Raw genomic sequence first — 22,373 nt, 5'->3', positions numbered from 1 at the left:
AGGTATTATGTTTTATTTAGCAAGCCTGTAACCACTAGATCATAGATGGAAAAGACCATTTACAGCCAAATCAGGTTATTTACTTAGGAAATATATGTTTTAAAGCTTTTTATCAATTTTCACGGTTGAGCCGGAAACCTAGGACCAGTTCACGAAAATGGGTTGTTGAAATAATCTCCAATATTTAACGAACGGTTTGATTGACAGCGGCAGTTCTATGGGCAAAATTGCTTAGAATAAGAATTTGTACTTCATGGTGTGTGCGAAAAATCAGGTGAAATACAATCCTTTGTATGGAAAAAGATGCAAAGGCGCCCTTTGGTGGCCGATTTAAAACAAATACCACAGGCCTGTAGAGCCGTGAGTCAAATAGGCCCCGCAAGTTTCGTTTCGGTCGGCCTCTTTTCTGACAGCCGCTAAAACTTCATTGGCCAACGACGGGCATGTTTTTCGAGATACGCGAATGTCCTCATAGACAATCACGGCACCTTGGACAAAGACACCACTTGCAAGTTTTCAACTCAATAGGACTGACTGTTGTGTAGCTTTAGCCATTTACATGTTTGTTTGTTTTTTTCATTTTATAGCGCCATCAAGTGGCCAGTCACTGCATCCTTTTTCATGTGACCACAGACCGAGTCCATAGATAGGTGTACCAAATTTGGGGAAGTTTTCTCATTCCGTTCAAGATGGATAGCAGTTTAAGTAAAAGTGGCCACGCCCACTTCGACCATTTTGGCGTCCTGTCACGGACGTGAATCCAAATTTCAACTTTTTTTGTTTACTATTGGCAAGCCTGAGAATCTTTCTGCGTTGGTTTGGTTCCGATCGTGCAAAAAAACTTGGACTGCAAAAGTAAGTTTTTCGAAAAAATTCAAAATACCTGAAAATTTTGCCAAAGTGACGATCAAATCCACGTGTTGTTCGTTTTTAGCCAAGGATTCTAACGATATATAAGACACTTGAGTACTTTTTAATAGTTAACTAAAACTAAAACCAAAACCATAAATAACTTCTGTTATACCTGAAATAAAATCACCTTAAAAATTATATATTATAAATTAAATTAAATATTAGAATAACTTTCATTTCAGGTAGTTTGATTTCATTTAGTTTAACTTGATGTACTAAAATAACGAGTTATTTTAATATGTAATCTTAGTTATTTTAGAAATAACACTAGCTGAAATGAAAGTTATTTTAATATTTCATTTATTTCAGCTATATTTTATTTCATTTAGTTTAACTTGATGTACTAAAATAACTCAAATTAAATATTAAAATAATTTTCATTTCAGCTAGTATTATTAGTTTAACTTGATGTACTTAAATAAGTAAACATTTATTTTAATATGTAATCTTAGTTTTTTTTTAGAAATAGCTGAAACTAAAGTTATTTTAATATTTATTTCACCTACTTTTATTTAATTTAGTTTAACTTGATATAATTAAATATTAAAATAACTTTTATTTCAGCTAGTTTTATTTAATTTAGTTTTACTTGATGTAACGAAAATAACTAAAACTTAAATAAAAATAATAAAGACTACATACATTTTTTTAAGTAAATAAAATGACAAAAATATACAACACACTACAAACCCTTTTCTGCAAAAGAATACTGTTTCTTCAGTGCATATAAATAAAGTGCCACTATTATAGTACATCTGATCTGATATAATATTGTATATTTGATGTATACTATGGTCCTGTTCTGAATCTGATTCCCATAGTCATTATGTGTCACTCCCTGACAATACATACTGTTCTGATTACCATAGTAGTTATATGCCACTCCATGATAATACCATGGTATCATGTCCACGCCTTTCTCAGCATTACAGACTTTTACGCTGCATTCACGTGCTATCGGAAACTTCCTACTTTCCCACTTGTTAAGTCGTGATTACCAGCTCGTCGCATGCTTTATTGTCGGAAAGAACGGGAATCAAGACGACAGCAGGTTTTATTCTTGCCAATCTATCGGCAAAATCTTATTTATGTTAAAATTAAGCACTATTCTCACTGAAACTTCAAACCCCACCCTCTCTAATGTTTACCCGCTTTGACGCCCCTCGAGCGAGCCTATCCACGTCAAGCGCGCTCCCGTTCTGGACTACAACTCCCACAATGCACCCGGACTCGCCCTTCAACGCTCGCATGCTAGTGTGACAGCACAGCAGACGCGTGAAATGTGCCAGTATACCAGTTCAAAGTCACAGCAGCAGCAATGAAAGTGGAGTAAAATGTGTTTAACTAGCTTTCCTGCAGAACTGACTCGTGTGGTTTGACGCGAGCTTGTTTTTCTATGTCAGTGGATGGTGACTGGCTACTGTTTATGTAAGTGGATGGTGACTGGAGTTTATCACTTCATCATATGTTTGTTTATGAGGTCAGTAGTCCAACACCATAGGAATGTTTGAGAAGACTGCCATCAGATTTCGCTAAAGTTGGTGTTTTTCTCTCGATTTTTCCGCAGAGTTACAACAGGTGCTGTCAGTCAGACTGTCAGGTAAGCCAGAAGCTCCATTGAAATTTAATGCTAATAACAGTTGTTTTGCTAACTGGCTAAAAGGCTAAAGCACTTTGATATTGACTTTGATAATTGTGTCATGAGTTCATCTCTGTCTCCGAGTAAATATTTAACAATGGACCATTTTCAGTTGACGTCATTTTGCTAAACAAACAATGTAAACAATCATGGTATGTTTGAGGACAAAAGGCATTTATGATCTGTTTTGGTGTTGATAAGTGTTTTATTTGATGGATTTACATGCTCAGTGGTTGCAAATTAATCTGGATACGTTTCATAAACAAGCATTTATAGTCTATTGGTGATGAGAGGTAACGTTATTTTCTATTTGATGCTTTTACTTGGTAAGATATAATCCTTGGCTGATTTAGCAAAATAGACAACGTAAAATGATTGATATGTTTCATAAATAAGTATTTTTTGGCTGATGTTGGCCTGCTAGTGTGTTATATTTGATATCTGTTTTGATGTTCCAACAAGAGAAATCTTATGTAATGTTTCATAAATAACACATCAAGCTGGGGTCTGTGGAAAATTTGTGAGAAAAACAGTTTAAAAAAACAAGATTAAACCAAATAAATAATAAAAATAGTGATTAAATAAAATAAAAATGTTTTAAATGGAATAAACAACAATTGGTTTTAATAAATAGCCTTATACATAAGTGAGTAGAAAAAAAGTAACAATGTATATATACATAAAAATGTATGCAGTATCTGCCTTTTAAATTGTAGGATTCCATGCACATATATATTCATATTTGGAATATGATCATAATCATCTTTGCGTGTAAACATCAGTTTTTAAGCCATTTTTATGCATGCATTACTGTGTGCAGTTCCATATAAGATGTTTCTTGTGTTTATACTTTCACCGTTTGTTAAACATTGTCGTTATTTTTGTTGGTTGTCTGCATTTTCGCTCTTTGCAAATCACAATAGGCTTTCAGTGTGTCTGTCATCCGATCCTCAGGGAACATAAAAGACTGGGAAAGAGTGAGGCGAGCGGGAGGGAGGGGTGTTGGAAATCGTCCCACACTTCAACCCAATGAGAAAACAGATCAGTTGCTTTGGTGACCTAATCGTTAAAAAACCCTTTCACACTTGAGATCCTTTAACCCTGTGTCCTTAATTTTTAACCCTGGGTTAACAATCCTAGGTTATCTTGCTTTGTTTTACCCTGTGATGCACTGTAAAAAAAAAGAAAAAAAAGTAACTAAACATTTTCCAGCTTACAGGAACGTTTGAGATGCACATACTAAGAAATATAAATTTAATCTACATAAAAACCCATTTTAGATAAACAGAATCCCACAAATGTTGTCCCTGAACAATTATAAATATAACTTTAATTAGTTACTGTTATAGGATTATTGTTATTGTATAGATTTGTGTCAAGGTGCATCAAGTTGCATTGAAGTCCCCCTGTAGTCAATAGCCTAATTTTATCTTTGACCACCAAAATTACATATTTAAAAGTTTTTTCGTTTGTGACGTCAGAAACACCAGCGATTTCAAACCGTGTTTTTGAGACTGTCTTTGGTTCACTGCAGTTTTAAGCAGAAAATACTCAGCAATGCTGTCGACTTATGAACTTACACATGGTTTGTCTTAAAGCGTATTAAAAACACCACATAGACACATAAACAACATTAAAAGCTGGATTTTCACCACAGGGGGACTTTTAAGTTTTCTCAACAATTTGTATGAACCGTGTGAAACATGGAAAGCAAAATGAGTTTACAGAAGATTAAAAATGACAGTTTCATGCATGAAAATCTCAATTGTGAAATGTTGCAGGGTTTAAAAAGCTGTTAATCTGTAGCGTGAAAGGCCTAATCGTGAATTACTAAAGTCATTCTGAATAGTCAGGTGTGATCGAGCGCTTCACATGTGACATGCCGTCTGCAGGGGTTTAGTGTGTGTGTGTGTGTGTGCACTGAATGTGTGTCAGCGTGAAGGACCTTTCACACACTGAGCTTCTGGCTCCAGTTCACCTCGACGCAGAGAATAGACCTCAGCTTTTCTCCTGTCTTTAACCCCTTACTAGTAGACACCCCCCATTTTGACAAGTAGGCCATAAATGACATACCCAACATAAAAAGTGGCTGCTCATAATTCATTCTGAATAGACACATAACCAATATATATTTAGAAAGTTAAAGGGGTGGTTGAATATGATTTCACTTTTCTAACTTTAGTTAGTGTGTAGTGTTGCTGTTTGAGCATAAACAACATCTGCAAAGTTACGACGCTCAAAGTTCAAAGCAAAGGGAGATATTTGCTTTTTTAGGACTACAAAAAACGGCTGGTAGAACTACACAAGCTTCCTCTCGGGTTAGTGACATCACAAACCCTAAAATTTACATAAACCCCGCCCCCGGAACACGATTTATAGATTATCAAGACAGAATATGCTAATCAATGACTAGAAGATAGACACATAAGCGACATAAATTCACCAACTAACCATTCAGAAATGTTGTCACTTCTTCTCGAGTCTCTCCATCTTTCTGACTCCGGTTTGAACATTTTTCAGTGCATGTGTGTGTGTGAGGTAAAGGACACGAGCTGTTGAAGCTCCGCCCCCTGTGCCGGGAGCAGCAGCTCATTTGCATTTAAAGGGACAGACACAAAAACTGTGTGTTTTTGCTCACCCTCAAAAAGTGACAACTAACATGCTATATAAAAATATCTGTGGGGTATTTTGAGCTAAAACTTCACATACACACACTGGGGACATCAGAGACTTATTTTACATCTTGTGAAAAGCGCATTATACCACCCCTTTAACAGTTAAGAGTTTACAGTTCAAGAATTACTCATATGGAGATATATATAAATGCCTCATTCATTTTATTCGTTCATTCATTCATTCATTCATTCGCTCAAACATAAAATAAAAATATAAATTAATATATATTTTTAACTGTATAAAAATTAGAGGTGGGCATAGATTCTTTTTTTTAATCTAGATTAATATTGAAATTAATCTAGATTAATCTAGATTAAAATGGCTCATTTGAATTCTCCCGAAGGCATTCAGAATATGTGTGCTACCCAAATAATGACTAAAAGTAAGTCTTTGAGAATAGTTTGCCTCGCGTAGGGATGTGCATTTCTGCCAAAAATGCCATTCGACAATCGAGGAGCAAAAGTCGAATATCGTTAAAAAAACCCGCAATGACAGAAAGGGAGGCCAATTTCATCTTTAGCGATTTGTCATCAAACAAACTGTTTATTAATTGAACAAGTAACATGTATTCGTCCTTTTTTTTAACATAGTAGGCTAATTGGAAGAAGAAAAAAAACAATACGCACGACAGTCCGTTTTTCCATCGCCAATGCTCGTTAGATCAAAAAATAATGTCATCATATGTCATAAGAATTTTATGTGAACCTGCCTTGTTACTGCAATAGCCTCATTTTTAAACAAATTAGTTTCAATCAATGTAAACTATTCGTGTGATTATACCACTGCGCAATACACGCGCAATACACACACAATGTATTACCTGAATGAAATGAAATCGAATGTATCGTCCTGTGGAATCATTCATTCACAGACAGCTTACGAAGATGTTCAACTAATAAAGATCTTCATCGCTGGCAAAAATATGATGCATTTGCAGATTTGCATTCACTAGACTAGACTGTAGATCGGCCACTTCATCCAACGCTCTTGATGCTCTTAAAGACCCACTCCGATGAAAATAATGTTTTTCTAGGTGTTAACATGTTCTTGTGGCATTTTTCTGATGTTAGAGGACATATCTTGAGAAAAATCAGCTCAAAGTTGTATTTCTGAGTATTTCTACATTCAAATGGCTCTGAGTCAGTAGCAGACGCTAAAATGCCGGCTAAAATAGACTGGAGTTGTGACATAGTAACTCCACTGGGCGTCTCCACACGCGACGTCTTGGAGTGAAATAATGATCGGTGATCTGTGATAACTCTGATTAACTTCGGATAATAATAATGAACTTGTATATAATACTGTTGCCCCACCGGTATTGGGGATGTAAGCTAGCGGGAGAGACAGAGCTCTCAGCAACGGGCAGGGGGAGGGGCGTCTCCGTGCCAACGGCTCCGCCCACAACGCAGAGGCGAATTGCTAATGAGCAACTGCCGCTCTGCTGAAGCGAAGTCCCAGAAAACGGCACAGGTTTTGTGATTTTGGCTAAAAATGGCATAATCATAATTTAAAGACCACTGGGAATGTTTAAAAATAGCTCAAAATATGATCGGAGTGGGACTTTAAATCTTCCTGTTTCGACTCCGAGTGTGAATTGAAAGCGCTTCAGACGATTCAGTGCGCAAGGAACTGAACAGATCAACTGATTCGCGAACCGATTTAGACAGATCATCTGACAACTTGTTTGATGAAGTCTTTGAACAGAATCGACTCAAAAGAGTGATTCATTTGTAAATGAGCATCGCTCATGCCCATACAAAGGACACAGCGCGCTTGGAATAAACTCATTTAACAACGTATTGCATTAAAATAAAGTAACGAGAGGAACGTCACCCAACGTAACAAAGTAAAAGTACACCTTGTGTCCCTGACAGGAAAATACCCTACTGCGCGATCTGTGACAGTAGGCGCGGCGTCATACTACACATTAGAATTGCGCGAAAATATAACGATATTCGAAAAAGCTATTTATGATCCCAACCCAACTTTGATTACTGGCGATATTTTTTTTATCGCCCGATAAGAGTCTCACGTTAACGCAGCACGTTAACGCCGATAACGGCCGAGCACTAATAAAAATATTATGTGTATGTGGTATAACAACTTATAACGACAATTAAACTGAAGCCACAAGTCTGCTCATGCTTTATTTCAAATCTGAGGATGATATCTCAAAAATTTTGCATTTTATGAAGCATTTCCCAAGACCATGTTCATGTGAGTTTTTAGCGAAGGCTGATAAGATGCTAAAAAAATATTTTATTGCCCTTTAACCTCTTAAGTGTCACCGGCCCACCGGTGGGCCCAAATCCATTACATTTTTAAAACAGTAATATCCTATACTAAACCTAAACTAATCTTGACAAACTATATATCATTTTCAAAATAAATTACAGAGGAGCCGTAATTTATCAATTTGCAACAAGAATATTTTCATACTCCTAAGGCATGTTTAGACCTTTATTTTGAAATAGTGATGAACATGAAAAATCATGAAAGAAGGGTAGAAACCTCAGTTTGTTTTCATGCCAAGAGTTCAAAAGGTTCAATTGTTTTAGAAAAAAAGGTCTGAAATGTTTTTCAATATAAAGAAAAAAATGATAGATTCACCATTTGTGATGTGGCGGCGAGCTATAACGCACATGCGTGTTCTTTTTGTGTTTCTTAGGTTGAATTCAGATCAAAATCTGCCAAACTTCTCATATTACTTCTGAATAGGATGTCTACTTCATAGATTGTATGAAAATTGTGGAAATAATGGTTCATATCACTCAAAACATATATGGAAATGGAGGCGCCCTTATATGGGCAGTGATGAGTCTGTACCCTAGTGGAAGCGTTCGGTACTGCGCACACACACACTCTCACTGAAAGCTCATTTACTGAGATATCAACCTAAAATTTGAAACACAACTTGTTCAGATTTTTGGCTTTTATTTTTCTGCAGTTTTAGAGCCAACCAGGTTTTGAAAATATATATTTTATATAAAATATGAATAATTAAATTTTTCACATTGTACATGTTCATAAACTCAAACTTCTATAACTTTTTTTCTGTTTCACTTTCTTAATTTATTTTACTTCTACAAAAATCTGCCAAATGTCGTCTTTAAAACGATACCAATCTTACATCTATATTCCAAAGCATTCTTGAATTATAACCATTTAAGTTCGAAATGTGCATTTTCATGTATATTCAAAAAAAAGGGGGGTGACACACCCATTTGCAAGCTATTGTCTAACATCTGGCGAGGACAAATGCTCGTTCTATTGTTCTCGCTCGACGAACCTTTCGCACCTCTGCCGGAATCACCATTATTCTTTTATCATTATTCTTTTGTTTGTATTTTAGCCATTATTAGCCTTTATTATAGCCTTTATTACCACTTTGTATACATTAATCCACCTATTATCTGAAATAATATTACCCTTTTACTCAAAACTCACTTTAAAACAACATCGAATGTTTGTATTAACTTCCGATCAAACCTAACATGAGAGCCAACGCTCTTTCAGCTCTTCACATCGCATAATTCAGTGAAACATGAATAGAAATGGTATTCTGTATGATGAAATATTTCGCAAACATGTGATAATAAATCAATATTTCTCCAAATATTCACACTTTTTGACTAAGAGCCCGAATGGACTCTGTTTAAAGGAATATTTCACCCAAAAATGAAAATTATCCTATAATTTCCTTCCTAGGTGTTTATGATTTTCTTCTTTCATCCGAGTTATATTAATAATATCCTGGCTCTTCCCAGATTTGTGATGGCATTGAATAGTGCCCGAGTTTTTGAAGCTCAACACCTTATTGTCAGTGTGAATGTCTTCTTGATCACTTCTTTTATTATTGTGCTGCTAACTAGTGTCACAGAACCATTAGCAGAATAAATCATGCATAGATTATTACTCAGAAGAATACATAAAGTTGTATGCTATATTAAGCTGTGTTGCTCTCACAGGCTTTCAGGACCTTGAATAATTCAGGATTCGAGCTATTATTAGAGGTCCATCTGTGTGACCCTTTCAGATGTTATTTGATCCTGGCGCTTCTGGATTCCTGTCGGCACGTCACATATCAGTTCCTCTGACCCGCTTCTGGGAATCAATTGCCTTTTATTTGCTGAATGAGTGAATTTTTATTTCATCAAAACTGTTCATTGAATACAGACCGCTTAATAATTCAGTATTTGCCATTTATGGTGAAATCTGTCTTGTGATGAAAATCTTGTGAATATGATTGGTAATACACATAGTCAGATAATCACATAAAAAGATGTCACTTCAAAATCAAAAAAGAAAAAATCTTTTTGTAGGATTATTTGCAAGATTTGCTTTTTTTCTAGTGCAAAAAAAGTGTAAAATCATTCACAAATTAGACCATGAATAACCCCAAAAGCTTGATTTATTTCTTCAGGAATATTACAGACGTGTTAAATATCACTGTATAATTAATATACGTCTGTGTTATGTAACATACGTTGCCACAGTCAAAAATGTTCAATAACTGGATCATTGATAATATTTCAAAATGATTTTTGTTATTTTGATAGAGAATAAACATTGTATTTACCTGCCTTAGAAACATTACAGTAACGCTGCTAATATTAGAAGTGGAAAGGGGAGACAATTACATTTTAAAGCATCCGTGTGAAAAACAAACCTGGAAAGAGATGTGAGGATTCAGGGAGAAAAATTAAAGATTCTTACAGTGAAATATTAATGCGATCTAATATAAATTAAGCAGAGCAGAACACAGATGCCCAGTAATGATGCACCGATATTAAAATTTTGGCAACGATTATTCTTTAAATTTGAAAGCCGATAACTGATATATTGGCCGATAAATCAAAATTGTATATAATTTTTGAGAGCCTGATTACAAAAACAAAAGTCTCACCATGTCCCAAGCACGATGTTCTCATTACAATTTTATCTAGCCAATATGACAAACTTATTTCAAGCAATTTAAAACCATCATGTTGAACAGTGTCTCATCTGAAGGAAATAATACATTATTTATCAGCTTTAAGATATCGGCCAATAACATTAAAAATGAATATATCGTGCATCACTAATGCCTATATATGTTGTCTTTTTTCATACTGTTACAGCGGAATACAAAGAAAAAAATAATAATCAAGAGGAATAGATTTCAGCGATTGAAAAGATCTCGTCATTGCACATCACATTAAAATACCAAGCGTTACGTTATTCTCTTAAAGTCTGAACACGAGAATATGAAGGACATTTCACAGCTGACGGATAAGGATATTTGTAGCGCAACCTTATGTTTTGAAATGATTTGTTTCAGTCTTTTTGAGTTGACCCATACTCTAAAACGCGGTAGGCTTGTTAGGAAAACGGTGGATATGATGTGATGTACATTTCTAATATTAATCTCGTGTGTCTCCAGGTGTGGTGTGAGTGTGTCGGCCGGCGAGCCCCCGGTGTGCTGGCCTGTATGAATGGATCAGGTTGGCATGGGTAATGCAGTTCAGGAGCGCCAGGGGGCGCTGGCACCGGGTGAAGTGCTGCCACGCCCCGCCCCCAGCCAATCAGAGGTAAGAACACTCACTTCTGGACACGCCCACAGCAGAGAACAGCCAGTAAGGTTGCACCATTTGGTTCCGACTGATTGGTTGTGTTCGTGTCATTTTGTCCTGGAGAGGATTTTCTTTTTCCCGAAAATGCTAGGTAACGTTATAACATTGGACTAAAACTTAATGACTTTACTCACCCAGGGTGAAACTACTTTTCAAAAAATTGAGAATTTGTGTTTTTTTCCCCCCCCTCACCTTGTATCAAAAATGACCGGCCTACAACATTTCTTGTATAAATCACTCATTTATACTTTATATTATCACCAAATATTGGATTCAGTCTTTTTTGTCAACTTGTTTTCTTTCAATTATCACAGGTTTTGTATTTCTTTTTGGCTCTGATTGATCGTAGGCCTCCTTCATTTGCGCTTATGAGCCTAAATTTTTTTACCAAAAAAACATTATTTTGGGGTTATTTTGGCAATATTTAATAAAATGTATCTGTATAATAAGTATCAGATAACAATTTACAGTTCCATTTTGTACAAAATAAAAGTATTTGAAAACAAACTTCCTGGTTAAACATTAAAGCACCGTAGTGTTTCCCATATTTTGTTGAATAATATTCACAAATTTATCCACAAATAATGCCTTTTTCACTCATAAACTGAGATGCATAAGCTCAGATCAGGGATGGAAATTAACTTTTTTGTCCACCGGCCACTGTGGCTGCTGGATTTCAAAATCTACCAGCCACTCAATGTTTTTACCAGCCACTTTCTTGTTTTTAACCGACAATGTGTAACTGCATGTGAAAATTAATACTACAAGAATACTTAAGCAGTTCATTTAATCTCAAGTCTCAATGAAATACTGACATTTTCTCTTTCTCTCACCCTCGGCCTCATCCACCTAATCTGTCATTTATTTTTGTTTTGATGATAAATTGAGCCAGCCTCCAAAAGTAATTAACCTGTCCTGTGATTTTTTTTTTCTCTCACACAACACTCTCCAGACACGGATTTATGAGCTATAGTATGTTGGTTGCCTTTACATTAGAATAATATTTAATGTAATCTAGATATGAAATGGAATAAATAGCATTCAATACAAAATGAATATGTCTCATATATTGAAATCAAGTTTTATGTGATAAAATATTTGCTTTGTTGTGCATTAGAACCACATCAGGCATTTAGTACAAAATAATTTATTGAAGCATCCAGATACTTCACCACGTGACAGCAGCTAGGCTCCTGATTGGTTAACGCGGCGCGAATTGACGCCAAAGTTCAGATTTTTCAACTCGGGCGGCAGACGCGAATTCGCGTCAAACGCGTGAATGCACAAAAGCACTCAATAAAATCATGCGCGCGGAACGCGTCAGACGCTCGAACTTGCCGCGCGAATGAGGCGTATTCGCATCTACCACGGCGCGCTCTACACCTCATTCGCGCCGCAGGAATTTTTTACGCGCGTAACGCGTCTTTGCATTGACTAACGTTACTGATCCACTTTTGCGACACGACTGAAGCGTGGTGTCGTGACGCCTCCCCACATTTGTACATTGATGGGCGTTCCTCGTGTTTACCGCTATGGGCGGGGTTTTGAGCCAGAGGCCAGTCTAGAACAGAGGACTTGCGAGAGACTTCCCCCCGTCTCCATATGCTCTACTTCTATTGGATAGACGCTTCGCGTTTGACGGATTCATTTGCATAAAGCTGGGCATCGGCCAGCTTTTGGACGCGCAGCATTTTTTCAAATGAAGCGCCGCCTTCCCGGGATGCTTTGCGGGCGCGTTAAAGTCGCGTGACGTCACCCATAGGAATAAAGTGGAGTGCGGCGCGACTGAAGTGTCGCACGGACAAGTGGATCAGTACCGTGACGGTACTGATCCACTTTTGCGACACGACTGAAGCGTGGTGTCGCACCCTCTCCACATTTGTAAGTTGATGCGCGTTCCTCAAGTTTTCCGCTATGGGCGTGGTTTTGACCCAGCGGCCAGTCTAGAACAAAGGCCCCTCGAGAGACTACTTCTATTGGATAGACGCGTCGCGTTTGACGGATTCATTTGCATAAAGCTGGGCATCGGCCAGCTTTTTGACGCGCAGCATTTTTCCAAATGAAGCGCCGCCTTCCCGGGATGCTTTGGGGGCGCGTTAAAGTCGCGTGACGTCACCCATAGGAATAAAGTGGAGTGCGGCGCGACTGAAGTGTCGCACGGACAAGTGGATCAGTACCGTTATGAAATCACTCGCGCCAGACGCTCTATTCTCTCTGGTGTGAACGCACCATGATGTTTTCTCTGCAGACCTCTACGCCTGCGATGTAACGCCACATTTTGTTTGAAGGTGTGCCTCCTCTAAAAGTGTCCGCCGTCCGGGTGAAACAGTATGCTATTTTTATTTACCCGCCACGGTGGCCGGTAGGTGAAGCGAGTTTATCCGCCACAACACAAAATCACCCGCATTTGGCTGGTGGCGGGTGCTAATTTCCATCCCTGGCTCAGATCAATGAGGCCTACGATCAGTCAGTTTAAAAAAATAAATACAAAACCAGTGCTAATTGAATGAAAACAATTTGACAAAAAAGACTGAATCTAATATTTAGTCATGATAAAGCATAACGAGAGATTTAAAAGCTATTTTTTTTTTTCAAAAGGCTGGTCATTTTTGACCGGGGACACCAAAAGTGTTGCAGGGTTTTCAACTCGGCACAAGGGTTACGTTCACATTTTAAATGATGATGATGATGACTCGATGATGACGAGGATTCGGGCCTGTGAATGATGACAGAACTGTTGTATTTCTGTAGAAATAATTGCACAGTAATCATATCAATCCACATTTATTGTGTTGTTAAAGAATGCAGATGTAAAAACCGGGTTGTGAGGCGTTTCAGGCTGGTCTTTATTTGTGGAACAGGAAGAACAGAAGATTTATTGTGAAAGCGTCAGTGTTTACAGTCTACAGGAAGTCAAACCACAAATGAATTACTCAGTTGAGACTAACCCTGTAAAGCCTGACAAAGGAAATAAGTCTATTTTTGAAACCGTTTATTGAAACTTTAGACAAAATATATCTATTGCATATGTGTTTTTTGTTGATACATCAGGCTTTTATGGCTCAAATCGTCTGATATAGTGAGAATATGGAGGAAAAAACTGCTCAGTTTTATTCAGAGGCCCAAACTTAGCAAAAATATGGAATTTGGTGCAGATAGTGTTATTTATATGCACAAACGTAAGATGAAATTCTTATGCTTGTAATGTAAATTAATGAGGTCTGAATAACATCATGACAAAACACTTGCATAAAATGCATGTAAATATCAGTCGTCTCTATATCTCCCAATGTCTTAGTCAGATGATATTTAAATGCTTAGTTTTATGATCAAAGCTCTGTATTTTTAAAGCATATAATGCAATGCAATACATGAGAGATGATAAATAAACAAAAATATAAAAATAAAGTCAAATCAGACGACAAGAAGGACTGTAGTAGATTGTGTGCAACAGGTTTTTAATCAAAGTTTGTATCATTTAGAGTCCTTCGAAATCTGCATATCAAATATGACGCAGTAGGGTTAAGATTTAAGAAAACATTTTAACATCTAATACCCGTTTAAATGGACGGATTGTCCATTTTATGAGTGGAAAATGTGTGACCTCATCATCTATTTACAAGTTGAGCTTCAGTCATGGGTTCAGCTCTCCATCAATGATCTTGGGATTAAATGTCCGTTGGAAGAATCGTCTATCTCTAGATAACCGTAGTATTTTCCAGTGTTTTCTTTAATCGCTCACTCTTCTGTAGAGTCACTGTGTGCTTTAATGTTTCATGTAGTCCTGTTCCTGTCTCCTGATTGGTCAATCTAGTGTTCCAGCAGTAACGCAATAAAGTAACATTTGTAATGAATGTATCATGTAATGAATGTTTTATAATAACAATAAGACACTTGAGAGTGTTCTAATGTGAATATATTCACTGCATGTCATGTTTAACCACAGCCTGTATTTGCACTTTGACCTCTTGAGCCTTATTGCATACTTGATTATTAAGTGTTGGAAAAGAATATTGTAATTCTGTTTTTATTTAATCTACGATTTTCCAGAAACGTGGGACGATTTCATGCTCAAAATAATGTCATACACCTTTATATTTAGAATAAGAGTCCGTTTCTGTTTCAGTTATCTGTTATTATAGTTATTATCATGACCGTAATTCATTATTTTGCATTATTTTTATTTCCATGTGGGTTGCTGATTGTCTTGTTTACAGTAAATCCCATTTACAGTTAAAGTGTCCGGATTAGAAAGGAACAATTTATTGAAATAAAACCAAAATCGCAATATGACTTAGTTTCAATTATCAAATACTACATTTTAGTCATTTTTATATTTTTAATAAGTAATAATAATAATTTTTAGCCGTATTGATATATAATCACAAAACTTGCCGTAAACACAATTACATTCGCATCCCCCCCCCCCCCCTCAAATTGCCATAGTATGGGATGAAATTAGTCTCAAAATTATTAACAGATGCATGCACAATTATCCATGAGCTTTATAAGATACATTTGCAATATTTATAAAGCTTGTCATGGATAATTGTGCATGCATTTGTTAATAATATTTAGACTAATTTCATTTTTAATTGCTTCTATGAGGTACAGGATAATGTTAGATCCTTCATATTATGATGAACATGGCGGATTAATCTGTAGTCTGTATCATTCAGTCGTTCGGCATGCTGGGACTTGAGGTTTGATTAAATAAAACTGGTATTCAGGTCATGGGTTTGTGTGTGGAAACGGATTAAGAGCGTGAATATAAACCTGTTCTGCTTTATAAAGATTAGAGGGAAGGTTTGTGTCCTTCCCAGAAGCCACAGTATGTGGTCATGCCTGGACATGTTTACTCCATCACATTCTTACTGATTAACACTGGGTTTATTTGGTTTTATTTGGTAATACGTGAAAATATTCATGAATCATAACTAATCTGTGTGTGTGTGTGTGTGTGTGTGTGTAGGGCTTTAAACAGGGTCGGTCGGTCTTGAACTCTCTGCTCTCGGGGGCGTTTGCAGGAGCCGTGGCTAAAACCGCCGTCGCTCCACTGGATCGAACCAAGATTATCTTCCAAGGCAAGAACAACTCTTACTAACCCTCCTTGAGTGACCGACTTTACACATTTGCAGGGCACTAAAGTATTTTAAACACTTAAAATACACTTAAAGGGATAGTTCACTTTGAAATTAATTTTCGGTGTGTTTTAGCTTACCTCAAGGGCATCCAAGATGTAGGTGTCTTTGTTTCCGCAGTAGTTTCAATTTAGATATTTTTAGGTCAAACCGTTCTTGTCTGTCAGTCATATAATGCAGGTCTATGGTCACCACCTCAAAGAGCATGCACAGAGAAGTCCAAATTAAACATGATTTAATGACTCGTAAATGTAAGTACACATTGATGGCGTAAGACACGAAACGAGCGGTTTGTGCGAGAAAACGAACAGTATTTATATCGTTTTTACCTCTTGTAAACACAGCCACGTCCAAGTGATCTGAGGGCGCGGGCGCTTCGGTCTGTGCAAGCGCCGGAAGTGATCTCTCGCGCGGTTCAACGCGAAAAAAATTCAACGTTGTCTGTTGATATATCGAAATCTTCTTCCATTGCGATTTCCTGTTTATCTAAATATGTTTAGATATTCACAGTGAAATGTAACACTTCAGTGTTTCCCCTAGGATTTTTTTTCAAAGGGGGGGGGGGACTGCTAGTGTTGCGGAGCGGGCGTGTTACGGATACGTGGTGTAAATTTTTTAGCAATCAAAAAGCATGTCTAATTAATTGAAATAGTGTATTATGAATCATTAAACGTATACAACATTTAAAAAAAATATGAAAAAAAATTGTTTTGTTGTTGTGTTTTTTCTGGTAATAAAATGAAGACATAAAACACAAATTTTATCATTTATCATCAATTTTAATCAAATGAAATTAAATTTAAATTTTTGTCAAATAACATGCTGCACAATGAGCTTTACTGTTAAAATTAAAACATGGAGTATTCCTTAAATTCAGTTTTGATGATAATTTATTTGGATTAGTGTTAGTATTATTACATTGGGACATATCTAAATTATTTATAGTTCACATGTGCTTCAGTGTGTGTGTGTGTGGTAAATGAAACTGCGTCGGCTGCACCATTCATTCACACAGAACAAGCAGGATTCGTATTTAAATTGTCTTTGTGGTTTAATATCCACACACACTTGTCTACATCGCGATGGTAGGGGAAACACTGCACTTCTGAAATCTCTGTGTAAACAATGAGTGACGTACACGCGCGAGAGATCACTTCCAGCGCTTGCGCAGACCGAAGCGCCGGCGCCCTCAGATCACTTGGACGTGGCTGTGGTTACAAGAGGTAAAAACGATATAAATACTGTTCGTTTTCTCGCACAAACCGCTCGTTTCGTGTCTTACGCCATCAATGTGTACTTACATTTACGAGTCATTAAATCATGTTTAATTTGGACTTCTCTGTGCATGCTCTTTGAGGTGGTGACCATAGACCTGCATTATATGACTGACAGACAAGAACGGTTTGACCTAAAAATATCTAAATTGAAACTACTGCGGAAACAAAGACACCTACATCTTGGATGCCCTTGAGGTAAGCTAAAACATACCAAAAATTAATTTCAAAGTGAACTATCCCTTTAAGCCGGGTGCACACTGTGCGATTTATTATGGTCCTTTACGATTGTAGCTTGTCAGACTGTACGAACATGATCATCGCTGTAAGCCACGTCACACTGTAAGATCTCAGTTAATGTCACACTGTAAGATCTCAGTTAATGTCACACTGTAAGATCTCAGTTAATGTCACACTGTAAGATCTCAGTTAATGTCACACTGTAAGATCTCAGTTAATGTCACACTGAGAAAAGATCCTGCAGAATTTGAGACGAATACAGATTCGGACGCTTGATCCGATGCAAAGACATTCAGACATTTTGAAGAAGGACGATGTACGAATATAATCCCTTAGTTTTGTAAATAAACCTTGTAGTTGCACAATAAATGTTTCACAGGAATTCATATTCGTGCTTTATTTCTTGTTCATTTATTGCTGAAAAGTTTTTTCATTAGCTGAAATAACAAGTGAAACTAAATATTTCTCTTCATCTTCTCATTTCAGTGTCGTCGAAAAGATTCTCCGCTAAGGTGAGTGTTTTACTTTACGAGGTGAAGCAACTTTTTTTCAGCGCTAACATGTCAGTGGTTTTGCGTATACATTTAAAAGTTTGATATATCTGTCAAACTTCAGATGAATTCATATATTTTGTGATGAATGCCATGTTTGTATTCCTGTAGCTCAAACAGCTCTAACCCGCTTGCAACACCAACGTCATGGGTTCGATTTCCTAGGAATGCATGAACTGATATACACTTGAATAATACTTGTAAGTCACGTTGAATACAATACATAAATATATACATTTTGTCATTTCCAGGAGGCGTACAGGTTAATTTACCGCACATATCTGAAGGATGGGTTCTTCAGCCTGTGGAGGGGAAACTCGGCCACTATGGTGCGCGTTATTCCATACGCTGCCATCCAGTTCTGCGCACATGAACAATACAAGAGGATTCTGGGACAGCATTACGGCTTCCAGGGCAAGTGAGTCACTGCTGCTTCACCACTGCACATTTACATGTGCATTTACAATTATTCGTTTATTCATCCAAAGCGACTTACAAATGAGAAATTTAAACAAACATATAATCCTCCAACATGATCTGGGACGCTATTAAAGTAAACCATCCACTTGTTTCTGATGCTGGGATCCTTCTGGAGTCTACAGAAATTAGGGGTGGGCGCTATACCGGTATTGACGTGACTACTGGTATTATGTTGTACCATGATATGGATTTTGCGATACCGAGAATACCGTTAGATATTCATAAATTAAAATTTTGCAGTTATACTGTTTTGTTCAATTTGGTACTCTTTACAACTTTTAACACTACTAATGACGATACAAAATCGAGGCTTAACTCAACGTTTAACCTTTTCCTCTATTGTGTCCAACTCGCGTGATGCACAGGCATTAATAATCAAACACTAGTAAAAAAATATAAATTCCTGATATCAAGAACTCAATTTTCACTAGTTGAAATGTTAATTTTTGATATCTGTAAATGTATGTTAACATGTCATGACACCTTTAAAAGCTTAAATATAACTTCACACAGCTCTAAGTGTTGCATGCTTTGATAGTTTATTCTCGCCTGCTAGACTTCTGTTGTAAATGCACTACTTGTTTACACTGAGAGATGAGTTGAGCAGGACAGACATGCAGTATTTAACAGTATTTATTTTGACATGTGACTCGCCATGAAAGCTGGTGTGGCCTTAAAAACACCAACCATCCTTATTGCAGATTTCAGACATGCATTTCTTAGATATGACCCATTTATTTTTAGATTATGATAAACGGGTTTTGCGGGCAAGACAGTTTAATGTGTTAAAGGAATAGCTCACCTAAAAATGTGAATGATACAATAATTTTCTCCCCATCAAGCCATCCTAGGTGTGTATGACTTTCTTCTTTTAGCCGAGCACAATCATATTATAGTTATATTAAATAATATCCTGGCTCTTCCGAGATTTATAATGGCATTGAATAGTGCTTGAAACTCTAAAAAGCACATACATCCAATCGACTCCAGAGGGGTTAATAAAGGCCTTCTAATAAAAGCTATGCATTTTTGTAAGAAAAATATCCTTATTTTTAACTTTATAAACTAAAATCACTGGCTTCTGGCAACGGCTGTGCGTGCGTTCAAGAGAAAGTTGATTTCCGGTGGAAGGGTGACCTCTGACCCCACGCATGACAGATGATGTAGGTGTAGCGTAAGAATTCGGACTCGGAAGCCAGTGATTATAGTTTATAAAGTTATAAATATGGATATTTTTCTTACAAAAGCGCATGGCTTTACTTCAGAAGGCCTTTATTAACCCACTGTAGTCGTATAGATTACTTTCATGATGATGGATGCACTTTTTTGGTTGGGCTTCAAACTCTCAGGCACCATTCACTCCCATTATAAAGCCGGGAAGAGCCAGGATATTTTTTAATATAACTCTAATTGTGTTAGAAGAAGAAAGTCATACACCTAGGATGCCTTGAGAGTGAGTAAATTATGGGCAAATTTTTGGATGAATTATTTTTAATGGTGAAAGTGTCCTGTTTTCCAGAGTTCTGCCGCCTGTGCCGCGGCTGCTGGCGGGCTCGATGGCGGGAACAACGGCTGCCATGATCACGTACCCGCTGGACATGGTCCGCGCTCGCATGGCCGTCACACCCAAGGAAATGTAAGACGTTTCATCCGTCTATCTTAAGGGGAAAAAGGGATCAAAATGAACCTTTTTAAAAATGAAATGAAATTTTCTCATCATTTACTTGCCATCCCCGATGTATATTACTTACTTTCTTCAGATAAACACAAACGAAGATTTTTTTTTTAGGAAAATAGTCCATCTCCGTGAGTCCACATAATGCCATTGCTTGAAAAATCCCACTGGATGAATCAGTGTCTTCTGAAGCCAAACGCTAGGTGTGTGTAACAAAAATACTAGTATTTTAAACTTTTTTTAACTATAAATTATTGCTTCTGGTCTAGTTTTTTATTTTTGTTATTTTTTATTAATATTTCAAGAAAATATTACAATAGGGGAAACACATCTTTTAGACTGACAAATTGAAAAAGAATTAAACAGAAAAGAAAATAATAAATTATTGCTTCTGGTCTATTTTTTTATTTTTTTTATTAATATTTCAAGAAAATATTACAATAGTGCAAATACACATCTTTTAGACTGACAAATTGAAAAAGAATGAAACAAAGAAAAGAAAAGAATAAATTATTGCTTCTGGTCTAGTTGTTTTATTTTTTAAATTTATTAATATTTCAAGAAAATATTACAATAGTGCAAACACACATCTTTTCGACTGACAAATTGAAAAAGAATGAAGCAAAGAAAAGAATAAATGATTGCTTCTGGTCTAGTTTTTTTATTTATGTTATTTTTTATTAATATTTCAAGAAAATATTACAATAGTGCAAACACATCTTTTAGACTGACAAATTGAAAAAGAATGAAACAAAGAAAAAATCTAACTAACAAAAACACCCTCAGCAAAACCGGTATCAATTATGGTACATTAAAAAAGATCTTATCATATTTCTTAAAAAATAAGTACTTTTTTTTCAATTATTCTTAGTGATTTGATTAAATATTCTAGTTCACATAAGAAATCTATAAAAGTTGGTATTTTCTTTAGAAACCTGAAGATAAAGGATAAGAAAGTTAACAGTAGATTATAAAGATTTGTTTTGGTTTTCAAAAAGACAAATAACGTCTTTAAAGCGTGAATTACAGTTCATATTAACTTTAGAAAAACGATAAGAACTTGAATCATTCCAGAAAAGTGCTGAAACATAACAAGAAAAAAAATCAAATGACATATGTCTTCACTTTCACTCTTGCTTCTTATGAGCAATCATACAGGTGACCCGTGACGTAAACGTGTTTTGAACTTTTGTGCGAGACGTAACGGATGACCGCGCAAACGTCACAACACGTAGCACAGGAGACCAGAAGCATTGATTTATAGTTAAAGTATTTTTCTTAAACACAGTCTTTTTGCTTCAGAAGACTTTGATTCATCCATTGGGATCGGATGGATTCCCGTAAAAAATATTTTAATTTAAAAAGTCTAAAAATGCCCGACAGCAACGATATCCAGGTTTTCCAAGACTGTGGGAATCCTGGTTCCTTAAAGACAAACATTTGTTTCGGGGGGGGGGTGAATTAAACTTAGAAACATCTTGATGCTTTTTCAATGCTTGTTTTGTCGTCTTGAGGCACCCTTGGAAGTTTGCGAAGGCAAGAACTGCTGTAAAGAATGAGAGTGTGATGTCACTGTGTGCTGATGTCATTGGTCCTCAGGTACAGTAACATCATGCACGTGTTCGTGCGCATCTCTCGCGAGGAGGGACTGAAGACGATCTACAGGGGCTTCACTCCCACCATCCTCGGCGTCGTGCCGTACGCAGGAATCAGTTTCTTTACATACGAGACGCTGAAGAAAGTTCACGCAGGTAGAGTGAGTGTGAGAGTGAGTGTGAGAGTGAGTGTGAGAGTGAGTGTGAGAGTGAGTGTGAGAGTGAGTGTGAGAGTGAGAGTGAGTGTGAGAGTGAGTGTGAGAGTGAGTGTGAGAGTGAGTGTGAGAGTGAGAGTGAGAGTGAGAGTGAGTGTGAGAGTGAGTGTGAGAGTGAGTGTGAGAGTGAGTGTGAGAGTGAGTGTGAGAGAGTGAGTGTGAGAGAGTGAGTGTGAGAGAGTGAGTGAGTGTGAGAGTGAGTGAGTGTGAGAGAGTGAGTGTGAGAGAGTGAGTGTGAGAGAGTGAGTGTGAGAGAGTGCGTGTGAGAGAGTGAGTGTGAGAGAGTGAGTGTGAGAGAGTGAGTGTGAGAGAGTGCGTGTGAGAGAGTGCGTGTGAGAGAGTGCGTGTGAGAGAGTGCGTGTG

At 36.9% G+C, this 22,373-nt stretch overlaps 1 protein-coding gene across 1 annotated transcript in view; it reads left to right on the top strand.

The window, feature by feature from the left end:
• The first annotated feature begins 2,124 nt into the window (after positions 1 to 2,124).
• The window catches only part of slc25a42 (solute carrier family 25 member 42), a 27,859-nt gene continuing 7,610 nt past the window's right edge, over positions 2,125 to 22,373 (top strand). Inside the window, exons 1-8 of the mRNA XM_056272677.1 lie at positions 2,125 to 2,392; positions 2,480 to 2,512; positions 10,650 to 10,797; positions 15,812 to 15,923; positions 17,981 to 18,006; positions 18,297 to 18,463; positions 20,045 to 20,161; positions 21,800 to 21,951. Coding sequence (XP_056128652.1) covers positions 10,702 to 10,797; positions 15,812 to 15,923; positions 17,981 to 18,006; positions 18,297 to 18,463; positions 20,045 to 20,161; positions 21,800 to 21,951 — 670 coding nt within the window. The 5' untranslated portion in view covers positions 2,125 to 2,392; positions 2,480 to 2,512; positions 10,650 to 10,701. The remainder of the gene's footprint in view (positions 2,393 to 2,479; positions 2,513 to 10,649; positions 10,798 to 15,811; positions 15,924 to 17,980; positions 18,007 to 18,296; positions 18,464 to 20,044; positions 20,162 to 21,799; positions 21,952 to 22,373) is intronic.

This window comes from Rhinichthys klamathensis, unplaced genomic scaffold (assembly GCF_029890125.1).
Source record: "Rhinichthys klamathensis goyatoka isolate OS25496 unplaced genomic scaffold, OSU_Roscu_1.1 h1tg000342l_1, whole genome shotgun sequence".
Lineage (NCBI taxonomy): Eukaryota > Metazoa > Chordata > Actinopteri > Cypriniformes > Leuciscidae > Rhinichthys > Rhinichthys klamathensis.
Note: the sequence above shows the minus strand (reverse complement) of the source record. Positions and strands in the feature narration are given on the sequence as shown.